At 36.5% G+C, this 27,738-nt stretch overlaps 1 protein-coding gene across 6 annotated transcripts in view; it reads left to right on the plus strand.

The window, feature by feature from the left end:
* Nucleotides 1-19,772, plus strand: part of elfn1a (extracellular leucine-rich repeat and fibronectin type III domain containing 1a) — an 82,049-nt gene extending 62,277 nt beyond the window's left edge. For all 6 annotated transcript variants that reach the window (XM_046835587.1, XM_046835589.1, XM_046835592.1 and 3 more), the window contains one exon: nucleotides 14,878-19,772. In XM_046835587.1, coding sequence (XP_046691543.1) covers nucleotides 15,243-17,633 — 2,391 coding nt within the window. In that variant the 5' untranslated portion in view covers nucleotides 14,878-15,242 and the 3' untranslated portion in view covers nucleotides 17,634-19,772. The remainder of the gene's footprint in view (nucleotides 1-14,877) is intronic.
* The last annotated feature ends 7,966 nt before the right edge of the window (nucleotides 19,773-27,738 follow it).

Genomic DNA, 27,738 nt, shown 5'->3' on the forward strand with positions numbered 1-27,738 from the left:
TACAGAGGATGAACGGAGGGTTCCTGAATTTGTGGTTTCCATGGAGTGTGAAGCATGCAGGAGTAGGTGTGATGGTGTGGTGGTGCTTTGCTGGTGACATTGTTGGTGAGTTAGTCAAAATTGAGGGGAATTTTGCAATGACATGCAAACCCATCTGGTTTGCATTTAGTGGGACCTTCTTTTTTCCCAACATAACAATGACCGCAAACAAACCTATTGTTTATAAAAGAGCTGTTTTTTTTTTTTTTAAGAAGAGTAATAGAGTGCTGCATCTGTTTTTCTTAAACGCACGACGATGCCAAAAGATAAACTCCAGAGAGAGTCTGGGTCATGGGATAGCTTGCTAACTCCAGTTGCAACAGAAATCATATAAGCACAGACAGGTTTTCAAAACTCATGCTTTTTTATTATTCTTGGCAACAGCGTTACGGGTTAGTCAAAGAAATTTAGAAATGAGCATCAGAAAATAATAAGGACATATTCCTCGGTCTCCACACATGCAGTAATAGCAGAAAAATGCAGCGCCAGGCTATTTCCAAAATACCGCTATGCTCCTAAAGGAAGCGCAACATATTTCACCCGTTACACCGTGTAACAGACACTGTCTTTCATTAAAGCCTGTGTGAAGTTCATTAGTTTCAATGTAGACGGCTTATAGACAGGTGCGGCTTATTTATGTTTAAAATAAAAATCTTTGTCAAATTCAGCTTATATATGGGTGCGCTTTATAGTCCGGAAATTACGGTATATATATATATATATATATATATATATATATATATATATATATATATATATATATATATTTCAATACACCTATAGTCACCTTTGTAGTCACCTTTGTAACACATTAGCTAATTTAATCTAATTCAGCATTATTATATTATATTATATTATATTATATTATATTATATTATATTATATTATTGCTTTGCATTAAAATGATATGTATTAAAATGATATGCAGCACTGCTATGTCTAGAGGAGTTGATGTTTGTTTTAGGACAGGGTGTGTGTACCAGGCTTTTTTGTGGTCTTTTTAATGAACATAATCCTCTCTAAGTGCTCTTAATCTCCTGAATAATTAATTGTCTGACATTTAACTTTTTGCTCCGTTAAATTGTTTTGCTGCAGCAGTAAGACATTTTGAACCCATTTGGAAACACTGTGGCAAGGGAGAACAATAATTCCTAATGAGATAGCAATGAAGACATCTTCTGGTTGCCAAGAATTTATGGAGGCCAATTTAACATAATAAAATAATTCTAGTTTCACAGGCACGGAGATAATGACACGTTCCTTAGAATTAGTTGAATTATTTCGAAAATTATCAAATAAATAAGTCCACAAGGACCAAACTATGTGTATGCAAATGTGTGTACCCAAAAGCCTACAAAATATTCAGTCAATTATTGAATGAATGAATGAATTATTTAAACAGGTGCTGTATGTCTCCGCCATCAACATTTGACCTTATTTTCACCCTGTTGCAATAGATTTTTAAAATCTATTTAGACCTTTTACCACTCTTTCTTAAAATATTGTTTTAATGAGTATCTTAGATGGATGGATAAAAGTATATACACTATATTGCCAAAAGTTTGCGGACACCTGGTCATAAGTATGGTATGTGCTTTTTGAGCATTGCATTCCACATTTTGTCCAAATTTGCTCTTATAATTCCCTCCACTCTTCAGGGAAGATGTTTCACTAGATGTCGGAGTGTGGATATTTGTGCTCATTCAAACACAAGGGTGATAGTGAAGTCAGGTACTGATGAGGGTGAGGTGAGCAGGCATGGGGTGAGGTCAGGGTTTCCATTAATCCCAAAGGTGTTCAATAGGTTGAATGTCAGAGCTCCATAGCAGAAGATCTTCCACTCCAACCCATTCAAAGCATATCTTCTCATGGGGTTTGCTTTGTGCCCAGAGGCATTGTCATGCCGGAACAGGTTTGGGTCTCCTAGTTCAAGTAAAGAGAAGATTTCATGCTACTACAGTACATTTAAAAACACCCTATACAATTGTGTGCTGTCAGATTTGAGATAATATTTTGGGAAAGAACCACATATAGCTGGGAAAGACAGGTGTCCCAGTTTTTTTGTCTATATACAGTATAAACAGCTTTTACTCTTACAGTCTTACTTTTCTTCTGTTCTTCAACAGAAGTATGATTTATTGGAATCCCATCATCACGACTTGATACTAAAAACCTAATATCTTCACATTATATTAAACCAATCAGATCAATGCACTCAATCGTTCCTAAACCTATCCTCTTGAAGGCGAATGCATGACGCCATCACTGACCACATCACTGAATTAATGTGTTCCACAAGGTCACACTAAAAAGTGCCACAGGGAAAGATGTGAATGCTCCAGCCTCCATTTATATATGGAGACACCAGCAGTCTGTGAGGATATAAAAGGCTTTGTCTGATAAACAAATGAGTTGAAAGCACACTGAGGCAAGCACAATACTTTTCACTTATCGGCCCGCTAAAGTTAGATAAAGATAATTAGCGTGCTATGCCCCTTGGCTGTCCGCGCTCTTGACTGAAAAGTCAAAGTAAAAAAAAACCTGCCAGGGTGGAAAAGTGTGTCTGATGCCATAAGCGATTAAGTCTCTTCTATGTAAAGAAAAGGCCTGTGCCTATTTCATAAATGAACCTATTGCAGTTCTAATACCATCCAAAAAAAATAAATAAATGAAACACATTTCAAACTGCTTTCTAATTCTCTCACTTCAGGTGAATTCAGGGAGCTTCTGATTCAACTTGCCCCATTTTCCCAGGAGTGCTCGCTTCATTACAACTCAATTGTTCTAGCACCTGTGGATCCTCCGTCTCTGAAGGATCGAATCAGAGACAATCATTTCTCACACCACATGCCCCCCCCACACAAACGTATTTGTCCAAATGGTTTCTGATGGATGACGAAGACATCAAGATGAAAAAGAACAGATCAGCTTCGGTCTAGGCTAAGAGGAATGATGTGGGGATTAAAGTAAGACACGAGACAACTGAGGAAGGCAATTTGGTGTGGTGTATTTTTGTAATTGGTGGGATAGAAAGAAAGAAATATAGCGGAAGGTGTCCAAAAATAATAAACAAGCACAGAGGTGGAGAGAGATAAAAAAGAAAGAAGTTATGCTTAACGTTTTTCATTCAGGACATTTATATTATCAATTTGATCCAATCGGTGGAGAAGAAATTCTGTTTTAAGAGCAGGTGTTCGTTACAAAGCAATGAGCCCCAGAGGTTTCGAAAACATGCCAATGTTTGACTTTGCTACTGTTTCAGTACAGGCTGAAATAGAGTGGCTGCTGTCAAGAGTGTTTTGTCCAAGTAACGCCTGTGGGACACAGTCACAGCGCAGTATGTCTATCCTCATGAAACAGTAGCTAACTTTGCTCGCTATTCTGCCAGGTCGCCTCATGTAGTGTCAAAGCCAGTCCCAAAATGCAATATTTAATATACATTCCCACTCACACTTTTCATCTGACTGCTCTATTTGGAGACACATTTATGACTGTTCCCTATCCCACTGTGAACCCGTTCACATTTGCACAGAACGTAGGCAGAGAACACGGCAGAATGTGACATCGCACCTACCTAGAGTGGAGCGAGGAGGTCATGCTGTTGTATGGAGTACTTGTTGTTATGACAACGATTTTTCAGCAGACAGTATTTCAGAGATGTGTGTATGCATGCTTGTGTTTGCTAGAGACTGTGCTGGTGTTAAGCGTAAATGCGAGATGCAAGATGTTCTCAACAAGTCACTCAGGCAAATCGTGGTTATGTCATCCATAACGCTGTACAGTATCACTGTGTATCACTGTGTATCTGCGTTGCACTCTGTTATTAAAACTTATTTTTAGATGTAACAAAAGTATACACATCCTTCACTCAAGTAGAAGTACAGATACTAAGGTTTACAAGACAGTGATGTTCTGACTACACTTTTTCACTCCAGTTAAAGTAAAGACATTTGGGCTCTGACATGTAATCAGGTAAAAAGTAGCCTTTACTATTACCTGTTTTAGTTTAACGCAGGTAACTAGACCTCTTATTATATATATATATATTATATATATCTGTATATAACTAACAACAAGTTATGGATTATGTTACATTTTGCGGGAATCCGCAGCGGGACCGAATGTTCAGGACCGTTAGGAATAACATTTGAAACTATGTTTTCACTAACAAATATAATAAAATTTTTATTCAATATTATTGTATTAAAGTGACATAATGTCTAGATTAATTCGCTAAGGTACCACTATTCCAATATTCCAGTATTCACTAATTTGCGGAGATCTGGGGGACCACTGTATATATACAGTACAGACACCTTGTGTCCAAACTTTTGGTCTGTACTGTATATATATTATATGTACAGTACAGACCAAAAGTTTATATATATTATATATACAGTACAGACCAAAAGTTTGGACACACCTTCTCATTCAAAGAGTTTTCTTTATTTTCATGACTATGAAAAATGTAGAGTCACACTGAAGGCATCAAAACTATGAATTAACACGTGGAATTATATACATAGCAAAAAAGTGAACTGAAAATATGTCATATTGTAGGTTCTTCAAAGTAGGCATCAAGAGAATGCCAAGAGTGTGCAAAGCAGTAATCTAAGCAAAAGGTGGCTACTTTGAAGAACCTACAATATGACATATTTTCAGTTGTTTCACACTTTTTTGTTATGTATATAATTCCACATGTGTTAATTCATAGTTTTGATGCCTTCAGTGTGACTCTACAATTTTCATAGTCATAAAAATTAAGAGAAATCTTTGAATGAGAAGGTGTGTCCAAACTTTTGGTCTGTACTGTATATATATATATATATATATATATATATATATATATATATATATATATATATATATATAAACACGCTGAGAGAAGATGCTCAGAAAAGAAAAGAAAATACACGCTAAGAAAAGATCATGATCAGGTGATCAGGAATGTCTCTGTTCTCAGTCATGTTTTCATCGCTGACTCCCTCTGTCTCGTCCACGTTAACCCCATACTTCTTGTTGCCTTATGCCTCGCTCACTGTTAGCTTCGTAATCTAGTCTACATCTGTTGTACGTGATACAGTAAATGATACAACAGTGGTATTAACAGCAATGACAAAAAATAGGTTGATTGCCTGAACACAACACGCAATGTAAAGAAACAATATTTATTGTGTCACCAAATAGATTAAAACTAAAATAACGATGTTTGTTTGAAGTAGAAAGTACAGATATTTGTGTAAAAAAAATTAATGAGTAAAAGTAAAAAGATGAAAAAATAAATAGTTAAGTAAAGTACTGATAGCAGAAAAATCTGTATTTTGGGACTTCCCATCTCTGCCTATTATCAATTTTGATACTTCAGACACAGCGACACAGTCCTCAGGATGAAAAGAGAGACTAAAGTGAATACTATACATATCAAGTCTTATAAGAGTCCTTCTCGAGCCATAGATATTAGTACTTATAGAGTCATAGATATTAATAGCAGTTCCTGAGCTCACTTCATATAGGGATTTTAAACCAGCAATTATGGTCTAACAACCTACGACTAACGTCAAACACGTCACATCACTTCTGCTTGTCAAATAGTCATACTTTACAGCTTCTTTCTAATATCTTTCCTTTACTTAGTAAATAAAGCATTACTGAGAGATACGCTTCATTTGGAAAAACTAAATTTGACTTTAAGTGGTAAATTACTGGTGGGCCATTCATTTCCTGAACCATTTCACCTTTTAATACCATCATTATGATGCCATTGCTATACAAACAATAGATAATTGGCCTTGCAGTGACCAAATCGCAGTCTGATTGGTTAAAGCAAAAGCTTTAAGCACCATAGATTTGAATCTAACAAGAGCTTGAACTGTTCATTTCTGGTGGCCTTATGGCAATACGTGATGTGGCGGCTGAAATCTGATCGGATAGAAAATCTATCTGAATTGTACACTCAATGGGGCAGCAGCAACAGCGCACCCTAGAGAAAAGCTATTAAATGAAGAGAATGGACTATTGGGAATAATGTAATAAATATTCATGAACAAAAATATATAAAAATGTAAGGCAGTGATTCTAATAGAGTTTATGCCAGCAGAGAAGGCCTTTGCTGGCCATGATAGCCCACCACTGCGGTAAATGGATCTATTTATTTAAATTTCACACTTAAGATGATGAATTTGTACAGTAACAATGTTACATTTACAGCCAAAATAATTACATCACGGCTCCAAACCCTGGTTGTCATGGTTTCACCTGCCAATGCCAGGTCTTGCAGTCAGACTCAATTGCTAGAATTAGCAAAACAGATGAATCAGAAGCAACAGTCTATCCTTTCCTCATATCTACAAGACTTATTATTCAGCATTCACCCTGACCCTTTAGTTCAATTCTGAGCTGTTTATTTTTCTGTTTTATTTTGACCTTTTACCTCCTGATTTTCTTTTTCTGCCCTGTTTGGCATGATCTTTCTCTTCTCCTGTCTTTGAGCCATTTGGCTGTGTAGGTTTCTGTATTTTTTTTATATCAGCCCTCTGCACCTGGGTCCCACAACACTGTTACAACACTATCAATCTCTTAATTTTCTTTAGGATTTCCTCTTGCTTGGCTTGTTCCATTTACAGTGTGATGTACTCATAGTGGAAGCACAAGTTGCTGACATTGCTTACAGAACCTGGGAAAACAGAGCACTTTCATTAAAACCAAAACAGAAAAAAGGAATTACTGCATTACTGTATTGCATCTGGATCAGCATTTTATTCTGTGTAGTAATTGTTTGTGTTATATTGTAGTAATGATGATAAAGTGTTGTTTTTTTTTGTTGGCTTTTTTAACATTCATTGACCAAAAAAACCACCCGACACTTTATTGTAAAGACCTAAAACCACCACTGTCAGGGCATTGCTAATTTCACCATAGTAAAGTGCAACATTATAAACAGCTAAATACAAAGCTACAACTGATTATGCAATCAATTGGCAGTGTAAATGGTGACTTGTGACGGTTTTGGATAGGTTATGGTTATGGCTTGGGGATTCAGTTGACAGATGAAAAAAAATAGAGTATGTACTGTATTTCTATACAATTTAATGATATGATGCATTCTCCAATATATTCATTTCACATACTGTACATTTGAGCCAAGTATTGATCAATCATCCTTTTTTCCCCCACCTCAGTGCTCTTTGTTTTAAGTTCCGTGGCAGTATTTCAAGGTGAACCTTTTATTTTATTTAATTATTATTATTTTTTTTTTTTTACCACAAAGCTGTTTAAATTTTACACATACTGCTATAAGGGAAATGATAATAATGTCTTACTGCTCAGTGAGGCAGTTTGTTGGTAATTAGCCCCAGAGGATTGAAGTCTCTGGAGTTGAGTTGAGTTCAGCAAATGTCATCCTCACTAAAGCATGGACATCAGATGGCTCCAGTAACAGAGGCTCTGACATTTAGGGCTTTTGGTTGGCCTACTATGCTGCAATTTAGAGTGGTTGATGCCCATAATTCTTGTTTTCTTTCATTATATGATTATAAAATAGAAAACATACAAATACAAACTGTACCAAGGCTATCACACTGCTACATAATAATGACCAACTAATATGCCTACAAATAACAGCTAAATTGAATGATTTAATGCTGAAGATAAATGCTCCAGAGAGACAGGATATATAGTAAAAGCCATGGGCCTGTCCAGGAGCACTGGGATTTCTGATCTCAGAGCCACATAGCCCCATGGGTCTGAGCCATTTACCATACACATTTTGCCAAGCATATGGCAGCCTGTGCTCATCCTAAGGCTCTGTGGAAATAAAGTTAATTTTCTTAGCTTGCCCAGTTCCTGCCACTGACAGTCCACTCCAGAAGACTGCAATATGGATTGTTTGAAAAAGTGAAGGATGCACAAGTGAAATGTCATATCAGGTATAACATTCAGCATTAACACCAGTTTTGGGATATAGTAGAAACAGCAGTTCTGGTTATCTTTCCCTTAGGCCTTGTTCACTTCCTTGCAAAAAAATAAAAAAAATTGTTGCAACAAAATGTTGCTGTGTAACTGTGCTCTCAAAACGCTGATAGATTGCACTATTTGCAAACACTTAATGTTCATTAAATGATGATTAAATCTGTCTTATTCATGAGCTGCAAATGTGCCTGTATGAATTTTAAAGCTAATTTAAGTTTAGTGACCAAATTAATTATAACATTGTTAATGTTCAAAAGGTCAAGTAAGAATCTGTGAAATATGGACTAACCCTGACTGTAACATTATTAATTTAGAGATTTAGCATGGCAGTGCCTCACATACAATGCCTTAATACAATAAATACTATTACAATGCTTCTCTATGTTAAGTAGATATACAACATTCTTTTTGTAGAGTTGACATTACATCTTCATCACATCTTGGAGTTGGCTTGACATTTTTTTTTACTATCCCCTATCTCATTTTCTAATGCTGCATCTGCCTTTCTTTCTCCACAATTATTGCACAGCAATGCATATGCAATATGAGCAGTAAAATATGCAGATGTCTATACTTTAACAGGGACTCGTTTGCTCACCAACTGTCTTTTGATGTGTGTACATTTCAAAATATAGAATGACCAGCCATTGCATTAAAACATTTTGTGTAGGTTTCCATTCAACCACCATAACAGCTCATGTACAACAGAGTTGCATAAAAGAAGTCAAGGTCAGAAAAAGGATGACCCCTGATCTCTGCATTATATTATTCTAGTAGTGCTATAATTCCCTTCACTTTATATTTCATTCCAATCATCTGTTTTTATTATGGTGCAGATTAAGGTTATACACAGACCAGTCTGCTTCTTGCCCAAAAAGCCCATCTGTGACACCCACCTCAGGATATTGTCCAGGACATAGATTTTAACTTAAATAATGGAAATGGTGGATAGGGCTAAGCAACAGAGAGCAATATCACAGTGGTTGGCTAAAGGAAAAGTTCAAAGAAAAATCTACAACATTTTCCCATTCATCCCCAATATACTGTAGATGACCAGGCATAACAGATTTGTCTAAAATGTCTAAAATTTGTCTAAAATTTCAAAAGGTTAATATCAATCAGTTTAGTGTTGTGCATAAGGCAAAATCAAATGGAAAGAAAATCTGAATAATTTTTGTTATATACTTTTTATTACCTGAACTGATGCAATAATGAGGGATAAATAATATTTTGGCATTGCTTTTAATACTGATTTTTGAAAGATAAATAGTAAGTCACATGCCAACAAACACATTTGGATGTTTAATTACTTAGAGCTTGTAACCTTGCTTGTGTTGATTGAGGTTTGGGGGTAAGAAGAAAACAGGAAATTTCATTTTGTCAAACTATCAAAGATCAATTTCTTGGTTTTTCAATCTCTCACCTTCTTCATCTTTCAGCTTCTCCCATTAGGGGTCTCCACAGCGGATCATCCGTCTCCATACCCCCCTGTCCTCTACATCTGCCTCTTTTAAACCAACTACCTGCATGTCTTCCCTCACCACATCCATAAACCTCCCCTTGGACTACCTCTTTTCCTCCTTTCTGGTGGCTTCATCCTCTGCATTTTCCTACCAATATACCCCATGTCCCTCCTCTGCACATGTCCAAACCATCTCAATCTCACCTCCCTCACCTTGTCTCCAAAACGTCCTACATGCACTGTAGCTCTAATGAACTTATTTCTAATCCTGTCTATCGTCGTCACTCCCAACGAAAACCTCAACATCTTCAGCTCTGCTACCTCCAGCTCCACCTCCTGTCTTTTACTCAATGCCACTGTCTCTAAACCATACAACATCGCAGGTCTCACCACAGTCCTATAAACTTTCCTTTTCACTCTTGCAGATACTCTTCTATCACAAATCACTCCTGCCACTCTTCTCCACCAACTCCACCCTGCCTGCACTCTTTTGTTCACTTCTCTAACACACTCTTCTTTACTTTTCCAAATCTCTTACCAATCAGAGGAATTCAAAAGCCAGGGTTAGGTGTTATAAGTACTAAGATGGTTTTCTTGAAAACTACTTAACAAGGCTGAAAGGATAGCACATTCATATCTGTTAACAAAGGCTTGTGGTCACCCTGGAACTCGGTAAACATGAAAGAATGACGAAAGGCTGTAGACAAAAAGAGCAACATTTCCTTTCCCTTAACTAATCACACACTTTTCCATACCATTCCACACTAGGTATAAAGGCATAGCATTTTATATTGAGGTGCAGCTAATGTAGAAACAGATCTGCAATATAAAGGGAAAACTCACAAATTTCATGCTAATGGAATTGCAGAGGGAAAATCTAATATGTTCTATATTTAGCCTACATTCTTTCTTCCCTGTGCCTGTGTCATTGCTCTGGTATTTTGTAGGTTATTGAAATTTAAGAGGAAATGATTGAATATGAGAATCCAGTTTAATTAAAAAGAGTATTGGAAGTTTTGGAAATTTACAACAAAGGCAATCGGCAGACAATGCTAAGAATTAAGCACTGGCCTTGGATTGTAGAATTACACATCCACGTATGACAGGATGTCAGGAATCCATATGATGATAAGAAATGCACCCCAGTCTGGTAGCGTTTTTCAGAAACAAATCAGGTTATCAGAATCTACCTGAACACTTCTAGTATTAGCACATCTTCGCATGCCAAATACTGTACAGTAGCATTCCACTGACTCTATCCGGGATAAAAAGATCTTACAGACAAATTTATATTTTCTGTCTTGGTGCAGCTCAGTGTGATTTTTTTTTTTTCAAACCAAACATATTGTTTCATGTATAAATCTGAGAGTAAGCATTTTAACCCCAGCATTTTTAGCTCTCAGGCCAGCAAAAGAGAATCTAATCTCTGTAGCTGAGTAAATATAATGCTTGTCTAACATATAAATCTGTCAGTGCATGGGAAGCAGGAACCAGTCTTGTCTGCCTTTATAGAGATTTAAGAACTGTGGGTGTTGGTGGACAGCATGCAGTGCTATATAATTTACTTCAGGATGACTTGTGTGAAATGTAAATCAACCACCCAATGATAGCAAAGAGTGCCCTTTCTCTGTTTTTCTCTGTATCTCTGATTTCTAGACTAGATATAGCAGCTAGGGTATATAAGATACTCATTGTGCGTTATTTGAAGTCCAATTAGTGTGGGCACTTAGTCTTATCAAAACATACTCCTCAACACTTGGTAAATGAATTTTTCATAAATCCAAAGTGTTTTCCCACAAATTGTAATTAAAGCTGCAAGTTTTATTGTTTAATCTATTTAAAAGAGTAAATCAAATATGAAATGTAGTTATTGTAATGTAGTCAAATATGAAATGTAGTTATTTTGCACTGCTGCAAGTCACCCAATAATAAAATAGTTGTTTTATATTATAGTTGTAGCTACACTATAAATAAAACACCCACATGTTGGCCTTTTTCAAATGGTTGCCAGAAAGTTGGAAGAACACAATTGCCTGGAATTGCTTTGTATATAACGTTAAGACTTCATCCGAACTAAAGGGTCAAATGACAATGGCTCTGCATGACATTGGCCCTATGCACAAAGTGGGGTCCATTTAGACATGGTTTAACAGCGTTATGGCTATGATTTAAAACAATGTGAAAGAAATCAAGTTGTCCAACTGAACTCAACCCAACTTTGCTATGAATTAAACATATTTAAACTGGGCTCTCCCACTTTATATCAGTGCCTGACTTCACTAATGATCTTGTGGCTGACCGAGCGAATCCCCAGAGCCATGCTTCGAAATCTAGTAAAGAACCTAAAAGCTGCAATAACAGCAAAAGGGGACCGTATCCATATGGGTTCACCTTGTATAGTGTACCTTGGCACTTCATGACAGACACATAACACACTAATAACATTTTCGATTGTGTGTTATGACTAAAATCATATGGATGCTTTGCTGTCTAAAGATCGATTGGGCCATTGTAGAAAGAAAGTGCCACATAAACAAAGTCAAGATGTTCTTTTATCCTTTGAATGCCAAGTCTTAATAAGTGGCCCTTAGCGGAGTGTCACATTCAGACAGATCATGACATGAATACAATATTACCAAATACTCGATACAATGTGGAATATTCTATCACCCTTTCATTCCTTAATCAGATATAATACAAACTAATAAGGTCATGATTGAGGAGGAGTGACAGTTTATTGTCTATATTCATCAGATTTCGCACACAAGCAATGTGTGGTGATTTGGATGATGATCACCCTCAAACAGAAGAAGAAATAATCTTTGAGAGATTCTCAATCTCAACACAATATTGTATTGTGTTGTCTGATAATACAATAACATGTCCATCAGGATGTGTTATGAACTCCTTATTATGTCTTTGTTACACAGCATTATGAAAGATAAATGTTTATGTATGTAACCAAATGGGTCAGGTGTCACTCAGAACCAGCTCTTACCAAGTGAGAACTTGGCAAGAAGGTCCAGGAGAAAGATGTCTGTAGAACAGCAGTATTTCTTACAAATTCTGCATCACACTTCACTTCCTGACTTTGTGGGAGGTTTGGCATTCATGTGCACACACACATGATGGTTGATTCTCACCACCCCTGGCATTTATCCAGCATTTATAGAAACAGATACATATGTAACCAATGTTTTGCTGCCAGTTTGTTAGCAAACCTGTACATTGTGATGCATTATGTGTGATTGAAATAATCTTCTATTACCATGATTTGATATTTTTGCCAAATCACCCACTTCTAGGACTATTTAAACTTTTCCTGCAGTTTTCTACTTTATTTCATTTTAAGCTTATCTTAATCGTAAATTGCAGTTACAAATTTCCTCTAAGATCCAACAACCTGTTACAAATATGCTGAAAATATTTATGTTTCCTGTGTGAAAAATAAATTGCTTAACTAGTATTAGAATTCACTGGCTGTTGGCCTTTTTCAAATGGTTGCCAGAAAGTTGGAAGAACACAATTGCCTGGAATTGCTTTGTATATAACGTTAAGACTTCATCCGAACTAAAGGGTCAAATGACAATGGCTCTGCATGACATTGGCCCTATGCACAGTGGGGTCCATTTAGACATGGTTTAACAGCGTTATGGCTATGATTTAAAACAATGTGAAAGAAATCAAGTTGTCCAACTGAACTCAACCCAACTTTGCTATGAATTAAACATATTTAAACTGGGCTCTCCCACTTTATATCAGTGCCTGACTTCACTAATGATCTTGTGGCTGACCGAGCGAATCCCCAGAGCCATGCTTCGAAATCTAGTAAAGAACCTAAAAGCTGCAATAACAGCAAAAGGGGACCGTATCCATATGGGTTCACCTTGTATAGTGTACCTTGGCACTTCATGACAGACACATAACACACTAATAACATTTTCGATTGTGTGTTATGACTAAAATCATATGGATGCTTTGCTGTCTAAAGATCGATTGGGCCATTGTAGAAAGAAAGTGCCACATAAACAAAGTCAAGATGTTCTTTTATCCTTTGAATGCCAAGTCTTAATAAGTGGCCCTTAGCGGAGTGTCACATTCAGACAGATCATGACATGAATACAATATTACCAAATACTCGATACAATGTGGAATATTCTATCACCCTTTCATTCCTTAATCAGATATAATACAAACTAATAAGGTCATGATTGAGGAGGAGTGACAGTTTATTGTCTATATTCATCAGATTTCGCACACAAGCAATGTGTGGTGATTTGGATGATGATCACCCTCAAACAGAAGAAGAAATAATCTTTGAGAGATTCTCAATCTCAACACAATATTGTATTGTGTTGTCTGATAATACAATAACATGTCCATCAGGATGTGTTATGAACTCCTTATTATGTCTTTGTTACACAGCATTATGAAAGATAAATGTTTATGTATGTAACCAAATGGGTCAGGTGTCACTCAGAACCAGCTCTTACCAAGTGAGAACTTGGCAAGAAGGTCCAGGAGAAAGATGTCTGTAGAACAGCAGTATTTCTTACAAATTCTGCATCACACTTCACTTCCTGACTTTGTGGGAGGTTTGGCATTCATGTGCACACACACATGATGGTTGATTCTCACCACCCCTGGCATTTATCCAGCATTTATAGAAACAGATACATATGTAACCAATGTTTTGCTGCCAGTTTGTTAGCAAACCTGTACATTGTGATGCATTATGTGTGATTGAAATAATCTTCTATTACCATGATTTGATATTTTTGCCAAATCACCCACTTCTAGGACTATTTAAACTTTTCCTGCAGTTTTTTACTTTATTTCATTTTTAAGCTTATCTTAATCGTAAATTGCAGTTACAAATTTCCTCTAAGATCCAACAACCTGTTACAAATATGCTGAAAATATTTATGTTTCCTGTGTGAAAAATAAATTGCTTAACTAGTATTAGAATTCACTGGCTGTTTGCATTTAACAAGGCATGGTTTAACTGATCTGATGCAGAACCTAAGCATTGGTTTGTCTCAGCCTGACAGTCTCACAGTTAATGGGGTGAAAAATGGGGACACTTTATTTTCCCCCACCTGTCAAGTGGTAATTGGCCAATGGTGTGCTATAATAGCTCTTTGTCACTGGGACTGCACCTCTTAAATTGTACACAAAAATAATTAAAAAGCTGGTCAATGAATACAAATCTATTTGTAACAAGTTTATAAATAATATAGAAAATTAGCTTACAATAACTGAATATGTTGTATAAGGATGTTACTGGCAGTATTACAGTTAGTGGATGTCAGAACTGCTTTTATATGTCTGGTCAAAAAATATTTTCCCATTAAGGCATATAAAACTGCTAATCAGCATCTTCTGTTTTTTTTTTTTCATTTCTACAGGCTGTACCTTTGAATCCATAAATGAGACTAAAGCAATGGAAAAAGGGAAAATACAAGGGGATGAGAGCCATCAATCTTTTCCCAGGAGAAAATGAGCACAAACAAACCCAAGGTGGTGAACAACTCCGACACTTCTCACTGAAGGAGCCGTCTATAAGTGCAAATACTGTGGTCACAAATAATAAAGATTAGAAACTGAAACAAATGTGGGAAGCTCCTATTCCTGATTAAACTCTGGACACCTATTGCACCTTCTTTACATAATAAAGATACAGCTGACTATCCTGCCAGAATACTGTGAGGCTTTGTCCAGCCTAGTAGAAACTAAAAGTGACATCACTACCTAATTGTTACTATCATTGTTCATGATTTCTGGAGAGGCATCCATGGCTTGTAGTGGTGGTGTTGTGATGAGTGCCTTCATCTGGTCTATGGCCATAATCTATCTGACTCACTTAGGTGGAGTAAGAGGAGACTGCTGGCTAATTGAAGGAGACAAGGGCTTTGTTTGGTTGGCCATCTGCAGCCAAAACCAGCCACCGTATGAGGCCATCCCTCAGCATATCAACAGTACCGTTCTGGACCTTCGTATGAATGAAAACAAAATTAAAAGTATCTTTTACTCTTCCCTCAGTCGCTTTGTCAACCTAACATACCTGAACCTAACAAAGAATGACATTAACTATATAGAGGATGGGGCTTTTTCAGCTCAATTCAACTTACAGGTACTCCAGCTAGGCTTCAATAAACTGCGTAACCTAACAGAAGGGATACTCAGGGGGTTGGGAAAGCTGCAGTACCTCTACCTCCAGGCCAACCTGATTGAGACTGTGACACCCAATGCCTTTTGGGAGTGCCCAAACATAGAAAACATAGACCTCTCTATGAATCGCATTCAGGTGCTAGATGGGAACACCTTCACCAGCCTCAACAAGCTGACCACATGTGAGCTTTACACCAACCCATTCAACTGCTCTTGCGAGCTACTGGGGTTTGTTAAGTGGCTGTCAGTCTTCCTCAACAGAACAAATGAACGGATGGTATGCGATTCTCCTGCAGGCTTTTCTGGTTACAGTCTCCTAAGCCAGAATCCAAACAATCCTACTCAGCGCAATGCACTGCATATGCTGTCCACTGTGTGCACGGAGGACTATGTGACTCCGTATATCCCTGTGCCTCCTGAGACCACAACTTTCTTTCCAGATGTTACCCCTTGTGAACTGGAGGACTGTCCTTCTGGTAGCGAGCCAGTGGAAATAAACATTAGTCCCACCTACCCTGATCTTGATGTGAAACCAATCATGAAGCTTAAACAAGTCTCTCACACAAATGCAGTCATTAATGTCCAGATACCGCATCCCTATAAGAAAATGTACATCCTAGTTTTGTACAACAACAGCTTCTTCACAGACATTCAAAATCTAAAACGGCAGAAGGAAGATATTGAGTTAAAGAACCTGAAACCTCATACTGAATATACCTACTGTGTGGCTTCCATACGCAACTCTTTGCGTTATAACCATACCTGTCTCATATTTTCCACAGGCCCCAGAACTGGGAGAGTGCGAGAGGCTAATAACGCAACAGCCACTCACTATATAATGACCATCCTAGGATGCCTTTTTAGCATGGTAATTGTTTTAGGAATGGTCTACTATTGCTTAAGAAAGAAAAGGTACCAAGATGAAAAGCACAAAAGGTCAGGTAGTATGAAGAAGAACATAATAGAGCTCAAATATGGTGGTGAACTGGAGGGAGGTACTATATCCAGGGTGTCTCAAAAGCAGATGATGGCTGGGGAGAGTATGTCTCGCATGCCATATTTGCCTTCCGGGAGTGAGATGGATCAGTACAAAATTCAGGACATAAGTGACACACCAAAAATGACTAAGGGGAACTACATGGATGTGAGAACAGGGGAACATCAAGACCGAAGAGAGTGTGAGATGCCTATGCCAAGCAATAGTCAGGGCTCTGTTGCTGAGATTTCCACAATTGCAAAAGAGGTAGACAAAGTCAACCAGATTATTAACAACTGCATAGATGCTTTGAAGTCAGAGTCAACTTCTTTCCAAGGAGTCAAATCTGGAGCTGTTTCAACAGCAGAGCCCCAGTTAGTTCTGATTTCAGAGCAACCCCAGAGTAAGTCTGGCTTTCTGTCCCCTGTTTACAAGGACAGTTACCACCACTCTTTACAGAGACATCACTCTTCAAGCGCCTCCCCAAAGAGACCCAGCACAGCAACTGGTGGTCCCATGCGCAGTCCGAGGCCCTACCGCTCTGAGGGGGCATACAAGTCAGAGTCTAAATACATAGAGAAGACATCACCTACCGGTGAGACCATCATGACCATTACGCCAGCTGCCGCTATACTGAGAGCAGAAGCAGAGAAGATACGTCAATACAGTGAACACAGACACTCCTACCCTGATGCCCAAATTGAGGAGCTTGAGGGACCAGAGAATCGCAAAGCATCCATCCTGGAGCCTCTGACACGGCCTCGGCCCAGAGACTTGGCTTATTCTCAACTGTCTCCCCAGTACCATAACCTCAGCTACTCCTCTAGCCCTGAATATTATTGCAAGCCAACACACAGCATCTGGGAGCGCTTCAAGCTCCATCGCAAACGTCACAAAGATGAGGAATACATGGCAGCAGGCCATGCTCTGCGCAAAAAAGTGCAGTTTGCTAAGGACGAGGACCTGCATGACATTCTAGATTACTGGAAAGGTGTGTCAGCCCAACATAAATCTTAATCACCTCAAGTGTTTCTTCATGTGTTTTTTGTTGGACCATTTAAAGAGAATGAGTTTTGAATTGCATTTTAATGGAGGACAAAGCCTACTTTGACTAATGGAGAATGGGGAAAATTGGGGATACACTCTTAGTTTTGTAAATTTACAAATGGACATATTCAAGAAGAGAACACAGTGCAAATTAAAAAAAAAATATATATATATGTTCAAGTGAATTACACGTATTTGGTTCCGCATGGCCATGTCCTGTGACAATGGATTTTCTACTTTGTACAGTGAGAAAAAAAGCATCATACAATGACTTCGGAAAACATATTTCTTCTCACTGTACATTGATAAATGAACAGCTCTCCCTATATGTTGAGTTATAAATACAAGGGAACTAATGTACAATATAGTGTTTCAATACTTGCAAAGAATGGTGGTTATAAGAAAAAATATAGGACATGTTTGATTCAGGTTTAGATTATGGATTTTAGAATCAGATCCTAACATTTGTCTATAATGAATGTTTGGAGATCAGATGGATAAACATTGCACTTGTCACTGGAATTGTGTACGTCCATTCAAACCACCATTTACTCTAGTCTACTGTCATTTTTCATTAATGTCACAAAACAAAATGCACAATATGACAATGCTACTCACAAATAAATTTGTACAGCAGACCAGTGAGAGGCATATATGAAACTTTCTTCAAAATTGGGACTAAATACACATATAAACATAAATGAAAACCCATTTCAGTCAGATCCATTATTGTACATTGGAGATATACTTTCATTTTAGACACTTTTGTTTAAATTTGTACAATGCTTGCTGTGGTAAGGATTTACAGTATCTGATAGTCAGCTTAAGTGCTTGGATGATAGCTCATAAACTCATATCATGCATTTGTCTCCTTTATTCTTCAGCCCTGAGGATGAATGTATTACATACAGTATGTGATAGAAAACGCAGCTCTTTTTCAGCTGCATGTTTTGTTATTCATACTTCTTTTCTTAGCAGTTTGCTTTCAACAGTACCAAACCAACTAGAAACAAAAGACATTTACAAACCTGTGATGTTAGTTGTTTTCTACTGTTTGACAAACAAAATGATTTTGTAAATGCTGAAAATCAATTAATGGACAGGAGCTGTAGCTTTGGCACTGATCAGGAACGTGAGATGTGCAAGAACAGAGACACTGATTTACGCCGCTGTTGACCTGTTGCCACTGGATTACATCACCAGAACAGTGTTACAGGAAGTGACTGAGGCATTCAATTTCTTATTTCAATCGCCTTAAACTTCGGAAATATATGTGTAACTGCTTTATTTCTTTCTCTTTAAATGTGCTGATGTTTTTCAAAGGTCTTTATTTCTTGTCTTTTTTTAAAGAGCATTTCAATAGATTTCAAGAACTGACCAATTTATAGGCAATCTAGCAAGTAATCTATGTGTTTTTATATTGCATACTGTAGCAATCCTATATCATAAATGTTAGAAATGTTTGGACAATGTGAACTGAAGCAGCTGTTGCTGACATACATCAAGAGACAACCAAGAGCACAATAAAGTGTTATTTTTATTTCTAATTACCATGTTATATGATTTCAGTCTACTGTGAAGTTAAGGGGAAATCCATGCATTTAAGACCTTACTGATCATTTCTTTTTGCTGTCCAATGCTATACTTTTTTAAACAGTATGAACTGTGATGATTGTGAACTAAATGATCTAAACGAGAAAAAAAAAAAAAAAAAAAACTAAATGAGCTTTGTGTTTTTGCTGCTCTTTTTCGACTACATTAAAATGAACTCATTCAGTTTGAATAGACTCAAAATAAGTGACATATAGATACATTCATGCTGCCAGTTGAAGATGTTCCAATTTGGACACATGATCAGTTATAAATTGAAGAATGAGTTTCAGTGATGTTGCATGTAATTTTGTGATGCGTCATGATGCTGAGAGCATGCCACTGCCAACAAGATTTCTTGTTCCAGTAACCACTCCAGACACTGTGAACGCTATGTGAGTCATGCTACAAACCTCATATTTGAAACAACTCTTATTTTTTGCATTGACAGTTTGATGTTGGACACTATGAAGATATGCCTTTAATAATGCACAGTATGAATTCTATTAATACCACTGAAGATAAATGAACAATATTAAAGATTCTTAATGTTATTTGTAAAATAAAATGAAAACCTTTTTGCTTCTCATCAAATGACAGAAACACTTGAAATATAATACATGACAATAAAGGAAAATGATACACAGTGTATATACATACAGTATATACAGTACATAAACATACATGCATACATATACTATACATATAAGTCAACAGAAATTGCAGGGTTATTTTAAAAATAGAAAGACAGAAATAACACCAATGTCAGACGTAATGTAATGTCTTTGATGTGATCTTCGACAAACAACAATCTATAGAAAAAATATTTGAGTATGTAAAACAAAATTAAAAACCCTACAGCTGCTGTATTTCTTACATCTGCATACCCTTTCCTAATGTGGGCTCTAACTGTTTTCAGAATTAACCAATCACATTTAAAATTGGGCCTGTAGGGAAGTAGCATAAACCTGCCATTAACTATTGTGATTCTAATTAAAACCAGATAAAACTCAGCTGTTGCTGTAGTATTTGCTTAAATGTTTGGGCTTAGATTCTACTGAGATGCCATGGGCCACATAGAGTTGCCAAAGAAACTGCGAGACTTAATTGTTGAAAGGTACAGTACCAATCAGGAGAGGGATGTAAAAGAATATCGAAGGCACTAAATGTACCATGGAACAATATTGAATCTATCATCTATAAGTGAAGAAAATGTGTCACCAAAGAGACATGCAAAGATAAAGACGACCTTTTAAAGTTGAGAAAATTAGCAGAAAATAGGGAGACTACCAAAAGATCAACAGCAACACTGAAGAAATTATGGGTATTCCTGCAGATACAGGTCATTCCTGAAATGAGAATATCCTGTATTCTACACAAGTGTGTGATGTGGGGTATAATTACAAAGAAGCATATGCAAGCCTATCTAAATTATGCCAAAAGATTCAATTAGTTACCACAACCACGGGGAAAATGTGTTATGGCCCGATGAGACAAAAGGTTGAGCTTTTTGGCCATAATTCTAAAACATACTGTTTAGTGCACAACCAGTACTGAGCATGGTGGGGGTAGTATTATGCTTTCGGGCTGCTTCTTTTCAGCTGGGCCAGGGGCACTTGTAAAGATACATAGAAAATTTATAGATAAAAGGAAAAGATATTTTGGCACATACAGAACCTTCTGTCCTCTTGTCCAAAAGCTGAACATGAACAAGAATTATACATTTTAACATAACAATGATCCAACATGCACGTTTAAATCAACAAGTCATGCCTTGAAATTCCAGACCTCAATTCCATCAAAAACCTATGGAATGACCTAAAAATAGCCATACATCTCACAATTTGAAGGGACTTAAACTTTTTGCAAAGAAAAGTGAAATAAAATTATAATAATATGTATATTAAAATAAGTAAATAAAATACTTAAAGCCATAAAAAGGGCAAAAGGTGTTTCCACAAATCATTAGCTGGGAGGAGCATGCAGACTTGTGCAATCACTGTGTTTAGGATTTTTGTATTAAAAAAGTTTCCACTTCATAAGCATTTTGAAAACCTCATATAGATAATAATTCCATATATATATATATATATATATATATATATATATATATATATATATATATATATATATATAATATTTCACTCCTCGTGTAAAATTCGCCAAAGGTGTCAGGAGTGTGAGACTGGGAGGAAGGACCCAAATGCAGGATGCGAGCATGTGTATAATAAAGTTCTTTAATGAAAGCCAGCAGAGAAAACACAGTTCCAAAAACAGTTCGAGTGACAGAGCCATTCGACAGAGCAATGGGGCAAAGACAAAAAGAAAGTCCAATAAACAGTCCAAGGTCTGAACACAGGCAAACCGAGCAATACAGGAAGACAAAACTAAATCCAAAAAACAGTTCAGAATTCAACCCAGAGCAGAGGCAGTGCAGAACAGGGGTCAGGGTCACGATTAGGGTCACGAAAGAACCTGTTCAGGTAAAGGAACAGGTAAAGAATCCAGAGCAGGCAGGAAGGCAAGAGTACTCTCATAGACTTTGAATGCCAGTGAGATAATATAGCCCTGAGCTAAAGTTGAAGTCCTTATATACCAGGTGGTGCAGGAAAAATGGCAAGATGTCCACTGAACCCAGAAGCGCGCTGCAAACAGGAAGTGCACACCAACAAACTGGAAGTGTGCACCACGAAACCGAAAGGTCGTGACAAAAAGGTGGTGTTCATCCCACAAAAAGGACCCAGTTCATCCCAGAGCTGTTTAATAGGATTTAGATGTTGTTACCTGCCAGGCCATTTCATGATAGATCACACTACATTCGCCAGTTTACTCTTAATAATGTTTACAAAGCTTGGACATAATCACTGAATCATTGTCTTATTGTTTGGTCAAGTTGGTTCTAGACTAGATGTATCCAAAATTTTTTACAGGCACTTGTACGGTATATGAGACATTTGCTAATGTAATTATAAAATAAAAATTAAATTAAATATAAACTAAATGTATTCCATTATAGTATAAGATTTTAATTTAAATCTAAATACTGTATAAGATAATAAGTCTTTGTTAGTTTTAGTTTAGATTAATAATTAGAAATTACAAAATATTACATATTATAAAATAAAACCTAAAGATATTTGTTTCTATTGATCTTAAAGAGTTTATATTAAATTTTTTACAAAGCACAATTTGCCATTGTGGTCTAAATGGAAACCTTCAACTTTTTTGGTGTGCAGTGTCTACATGGATAAACCTATCACTCTTGTTGAAACGAATCAGCGTTTTGCTTCCAGAAGATAACAGCTTTTATTATCAATCAACAAAAGCCGAGCTGGTCGGCAGAGCAACTAACTCTCCAGTCTAATGTCCACATTATATATGCTTGAACCACAAATGCATTTCCATACATCCCATCCAAACATTGTTTAACCAACATCTGTGTCTAATTAGGTCCTCCCTAATACATGAAATGATGGTGTGAAATGTCTAGGTACAGACACTCACACATAACAAGATATAATATTCCATGCATATCTACCACACATGGCACATTCCTGTACGCACACACATCAAAAGAACATTTTGATAGGAGTTATATATACATGTTATTTATATATATTTGATTAACCGTATCCTTCTACATCTACACAAGAACAAAATGTAGTAACAATAGTGCCTAACATGCTGCAGCTCCAAATGGATTTCCTTTACCCAAGTAATCAATTATTACACTGGACACAGCTGATCTATTTAACTCACTTTAATTTGGTCATCAGGCATGCTAGTTCTTTATCACATGAACTGCCAAGTGTATTGTTTACCACCCGAATATTAACTTTTTTCCATGCTGTAATCTTTACGTCATAGGATAATTGTTCAGGTACAGTACAGATTGTTATTACAAATCATTATCTTAGACCAACTGTAGCGTTCAGAGATATCTTATGCAGCTTGTCACTTCAGAGTTTCAGTTTTGCCCTCTAAAGCTGTGATATGGCCTGTCTTTAATTATTCTTCTGCTACTTTTCCCACCTTATTAAGCTATTCCTTACTTTGTCTCTGAGTGTTGGTTTCGAACTGATAGCTAGAATAAATATTGATAACTTAGGTTGTTAGCTTGCACAATTGGCTGTCCTACTGCATCCTTTGATCTTCCTAATTGGCTGCCCCAGAGCTAAATGAATTCCAATCCCTCATGCACCAGACTAACAGCGCAACAGTTCATAAGATAACTCCGCCACTACTAAACACAGCTAGCTGTGATTTTATTTTTTACCTTGCCAGAAACTGCTGAGCCTCTGAACCACATTTTACACTGCCTTAAGCATGCAAAATACCCCTTCAAGCACCCAAGCACCCCTGGTCTGCCTTGGGGGTCAGGCCACCAGTGACATTTGGGTGACTGCCAGTAAAATGCTTTATAGCTTAGATTTTACATATCACACAGTGACTGTGTAAGATTACTGGGTCTTAATGACCTTATAACAGAGGCACACATTTTAATTCTGCCATCAGACCCCAAAAACATCACTGCACAAATTTAATTTCCTCCTGGACAGAAACTGAATAAGAAAGCAGACTCTGATATTCAGGTGTTTTCTTGAATTTTTTAAATCTTTTAATTATTATATTATTTGAATATTGGTCTACATACCATTCTAGAATCTAACAGAATTAAATTAGTTCCTTAAAGCCCTCCCCTTTTGTTTGTTGAAGTTCTTAAATGTTGCTTGTGGTGTTCAGCCATGGGACTGACAAATTTGTTTTCTGCTTGTTCCGGAAGACATGAGTTTCTTTATGTTTGCCTTCCTGGGACAAAAGCTGCAAAATTTGGGGTGACTCTAGCTCCTCAATTGTTCTCAAGATGCAATCAGACTGCCAGAGGTGTCAAAGTTCTCCAGTACATAGATGACTGGCTCCTCTGTGTTTCCACCAATGAGCAGACTATGCAGAACACATACAATCTCATCACACACATCTCAAATCTCTGAAACTCTGAAAAGAGCTCCCCACACTTAGACAAGCCAGTCACGTTGGCCATTGTTACAGCAGTGGTGCCCTTGGGTCTGCTTAAACCAAGGAATTTTCAGAGCTGAGTCATTTTTAGAAATGAGTCATCATCCTCTGTTCAGGAAAGTGTTGTCTGCACCCATAGGTGGTATTGCAGATGTGGGAAAACAGAATTCTGTTAAGGCTCCAATCTGGCCTGCTAAACCCTGCTTACTGCTGAACAATTAGATGACTCTATGAAGCGATTCAAAAATTTATCATGAGCAGTAAAACTACCAGTACACAGACATTGTATTTTGGGGAGTTATTCCCTAATAGACCTGGTATGTTGCCTAAACCTTTACAGGTACTGTTAAATTATGCCAAATCCTTGTCTACCCTAAATATACCTTATGATATTATTTGAACAGCAGAGCAGCTCTTCACTCAGGTATTTATCTCTCATGATACAAAGGAATGAGGTGTTCCTTGTATAAAACTGGCCTACTGGAAGACCTTCAAACAAGCTGGGCATACAGTCCCTACCATTATACCATTCTACAAGTTGTGTTTCACTCTCATGGGTAATTCTAAGAGATGTGTACCACATTTGGACATTATTATGTACAGTCAATAAATTCTATTCTAAAAGGTCAATGTCACTTCCTCAGTGGACCTTAAAATTAAAACTCTATGCCATAAAACTTAAAACCTGATTTTTCATAGTACGCATCATAAATGCTACATTGCCATTGCAATAACATTAATAATTCTGATAAACAACAGGGAAAAAACTGAAAAGAAATTAAGAAACTGCAGATAAAATATTTTACTAGCCATGTATAGCTGTTTAATACATACCATTGTTTCTCTCTCTCATCTGTATAATCTGAATAAACTTGCACTTTGGGAAGTGCAGCCATCTTAAGAGTGTGCAAGAGAGCATGAAAATGATCTCATGAGTGCTGAGATTTATGGTTTTCTTGCCAGAGAGATAAGCAAACATCCATCAATCTTGTCACAAGCCTCAGGAATATTTGACTTAGGATGAGCAGTTTTGCATTTGGTTTAGCAGCCTAATCAAATGACTAATGTCTAATCTAATGTCTTCTTTTCTCTGCATAGATAAGAAAAAATAGCTTATCTATACAAATATCACAATATATTCTGTTGAATCCATGTGTATTGTGTAATCCATTGTACCATTTAGAATGACAAATTTTTCTTTATTCTGTCATTGCTATTGCTCACGCCCCATACAGTATGTGTGTGTGTGTGTGTGTGTGTGTGTGTGTGTGTGTGTGTGTGTGTGTGTGTGTGTGTGTGTATATATATATATATATATATATATATATATATATATATATATATATATATATATACAGTGCATCCAAAAAGTATTCACAGCGTTTCACTTTTTCCAGATTTCAAAATGGATAAAAAATTTTTTTTCTTTAAATTTAAACAATACCCAATAATGACAATGTGAAAGAATCTTTGTACACATCTACATAAGTATCAAACACACACACACACACACACACACACACACACACACACACACACACGTGTGTGATATGTATGTAGATGTATACAAAGATTTTATATTTTATTACACTTTATTCATAATTATTTCTTATTTTAAATGATTGCCCGAGGCCTTGCAAAAAAATACAAAATAGCAATTAAACCAAGAAAGCCAAATCACTGTAAATCATGTGCTCACTCTCAGATCCTAATGGGACTTTAAATGAGTGCTTTATGCAAGGCAGGGACACTTGGAGGTTAAACTTGTTAAGCTTATAAATAAAAGACTTACAGACAATGTAGTGTTAGCTCTAAAATATATGTGCACTTCTTGATCCTGAAGTGATGCAGATTTTTGCATTTTTTACTTACATTAGACTAAATTAGATCAGATCTAAAGTGTTCTATTAAAACTTTAATAACCTATTCCATTGTTGGTATTTAACATTTTAGATATATAATTAAGTAACCTAGAATACACAAAAAAAATGCTAAAAAAATTAATTGTTCTTCTTTGAGAATCACTTGTTATATCCCTTTTTTTACACTTCTTAGTCTTACTGGATTTTTTACCTATAAGTTTAAATTTAATGGTATTAATTTAAAAACTCAATCGTTATATATGAGGGTTTTTTTCATGATTTCTGAAAAATGAATTGCAGTTTTCCTTCTGCTGAAAGACTGACAAACATGCTAGGTAAGTATGTATACATGTATTTTCATCCCTTTCTTTTCTTTTTCTATTTAATGTATTCTCTCACATTCATTGTAATGGACTTTATCACAACCAGAAGGCAATCCTTTTATATGGTCTACCACAAGGAGGTATAGGAAATTTAAACCTAATAATGAGAGTTAATTGTAAATATTATGAGACATTAATTACCATGATAATGAAATGAGCGGTTTGGATATGGAGCATGGAAACATAATATTTCGTTTTGCTCCTTCAACCTGCATCTAGCAGTTGCAATTAGCTCTTCTAATTAGAAACAAATTGTATTGCAAATGGGAAACAACAGAATGATGGGTTATGATTGTTCAATCAAAGGCTAATGTTTTTAGCTAATAAACAAAATGTAGCCAGAACCATGAGTGCAGTTGACAACACTGTCATCATTACATTGGGTTAAACTCTGACAGCTGTCTTTCTTTCTCAATCACTATGTCTTTATGAGATACTAGCATCAGCCCAGCGACATTGGATATTCTTTTTGAACTCATAGAAATAAAAGGATGGCACTGCAGATTATTCAGAAAAGAAGTGATAAGGGTAAAAAATTTGCTCTAGGGCTTTATGAAAAATAAGATAAACCAGTCTCCCTCTCTATGCATCATTTTACGCTGACTTTATGTGGTTGTGCTCTAGGGTGTCTGAAACAATAATAAGTCAAGAGAGACATATTTTCAAGGCAGAGAAAGTTAAGAGACCAGGAACAGCTCTGGGTTTTTACATCAGAAAAGTTCAGCCTACACTGAGGAACAACACTGTTGGAAATAAGATTATGTACTCATAAGGGAAACTGTAGTAAAGCATGGCAATGATAATGTACCACAAACATTCATTTAAAATGTCTGTTACAATGATGTCCAAACTTATGTGAGAGTCTCACTGATATTTACCAGTTGTGCTGTTATTGATGCAGCCTACACAGTACTGGTCCTTTATCTGTGCCATCCAAACAAGTCCAGTTTACAATATAACTGAAAAATCCTACAGAAATTGGCTAAACCACATTACTGCTGCATGTCAGGAGAGCTGCTCTAGATCATAATAAGCTGGGCTGAGGCACTATAATAAACAAAATTGTCTTAATACAAATTGATTGAAAAAAACATAGAACATAAAAACATAGATATTAAAAAAAAAAAACTCAGCAAATGCATTATGATCAATGATTATGTATTATTAATTGTATACAATATAACTAGTATGCATATCATACTGATCACAATACTTTTAACTAAT

This window comes from Silurus meridionalis, chromosome 22, assembly GCF_014805685.1.
Source record: "Silurus meridionalis isolate SWU-2019-XX chromosome 22, ASM1480568v1, whole genome shotgun sequence".
In the NCBI taxonomy this organism is placed as follows: Eukaryota; Metazoa; Chordata; class Actinopteri; order Siluriformes; family Siluridae; genus Silurus; species Silurus meridionalis.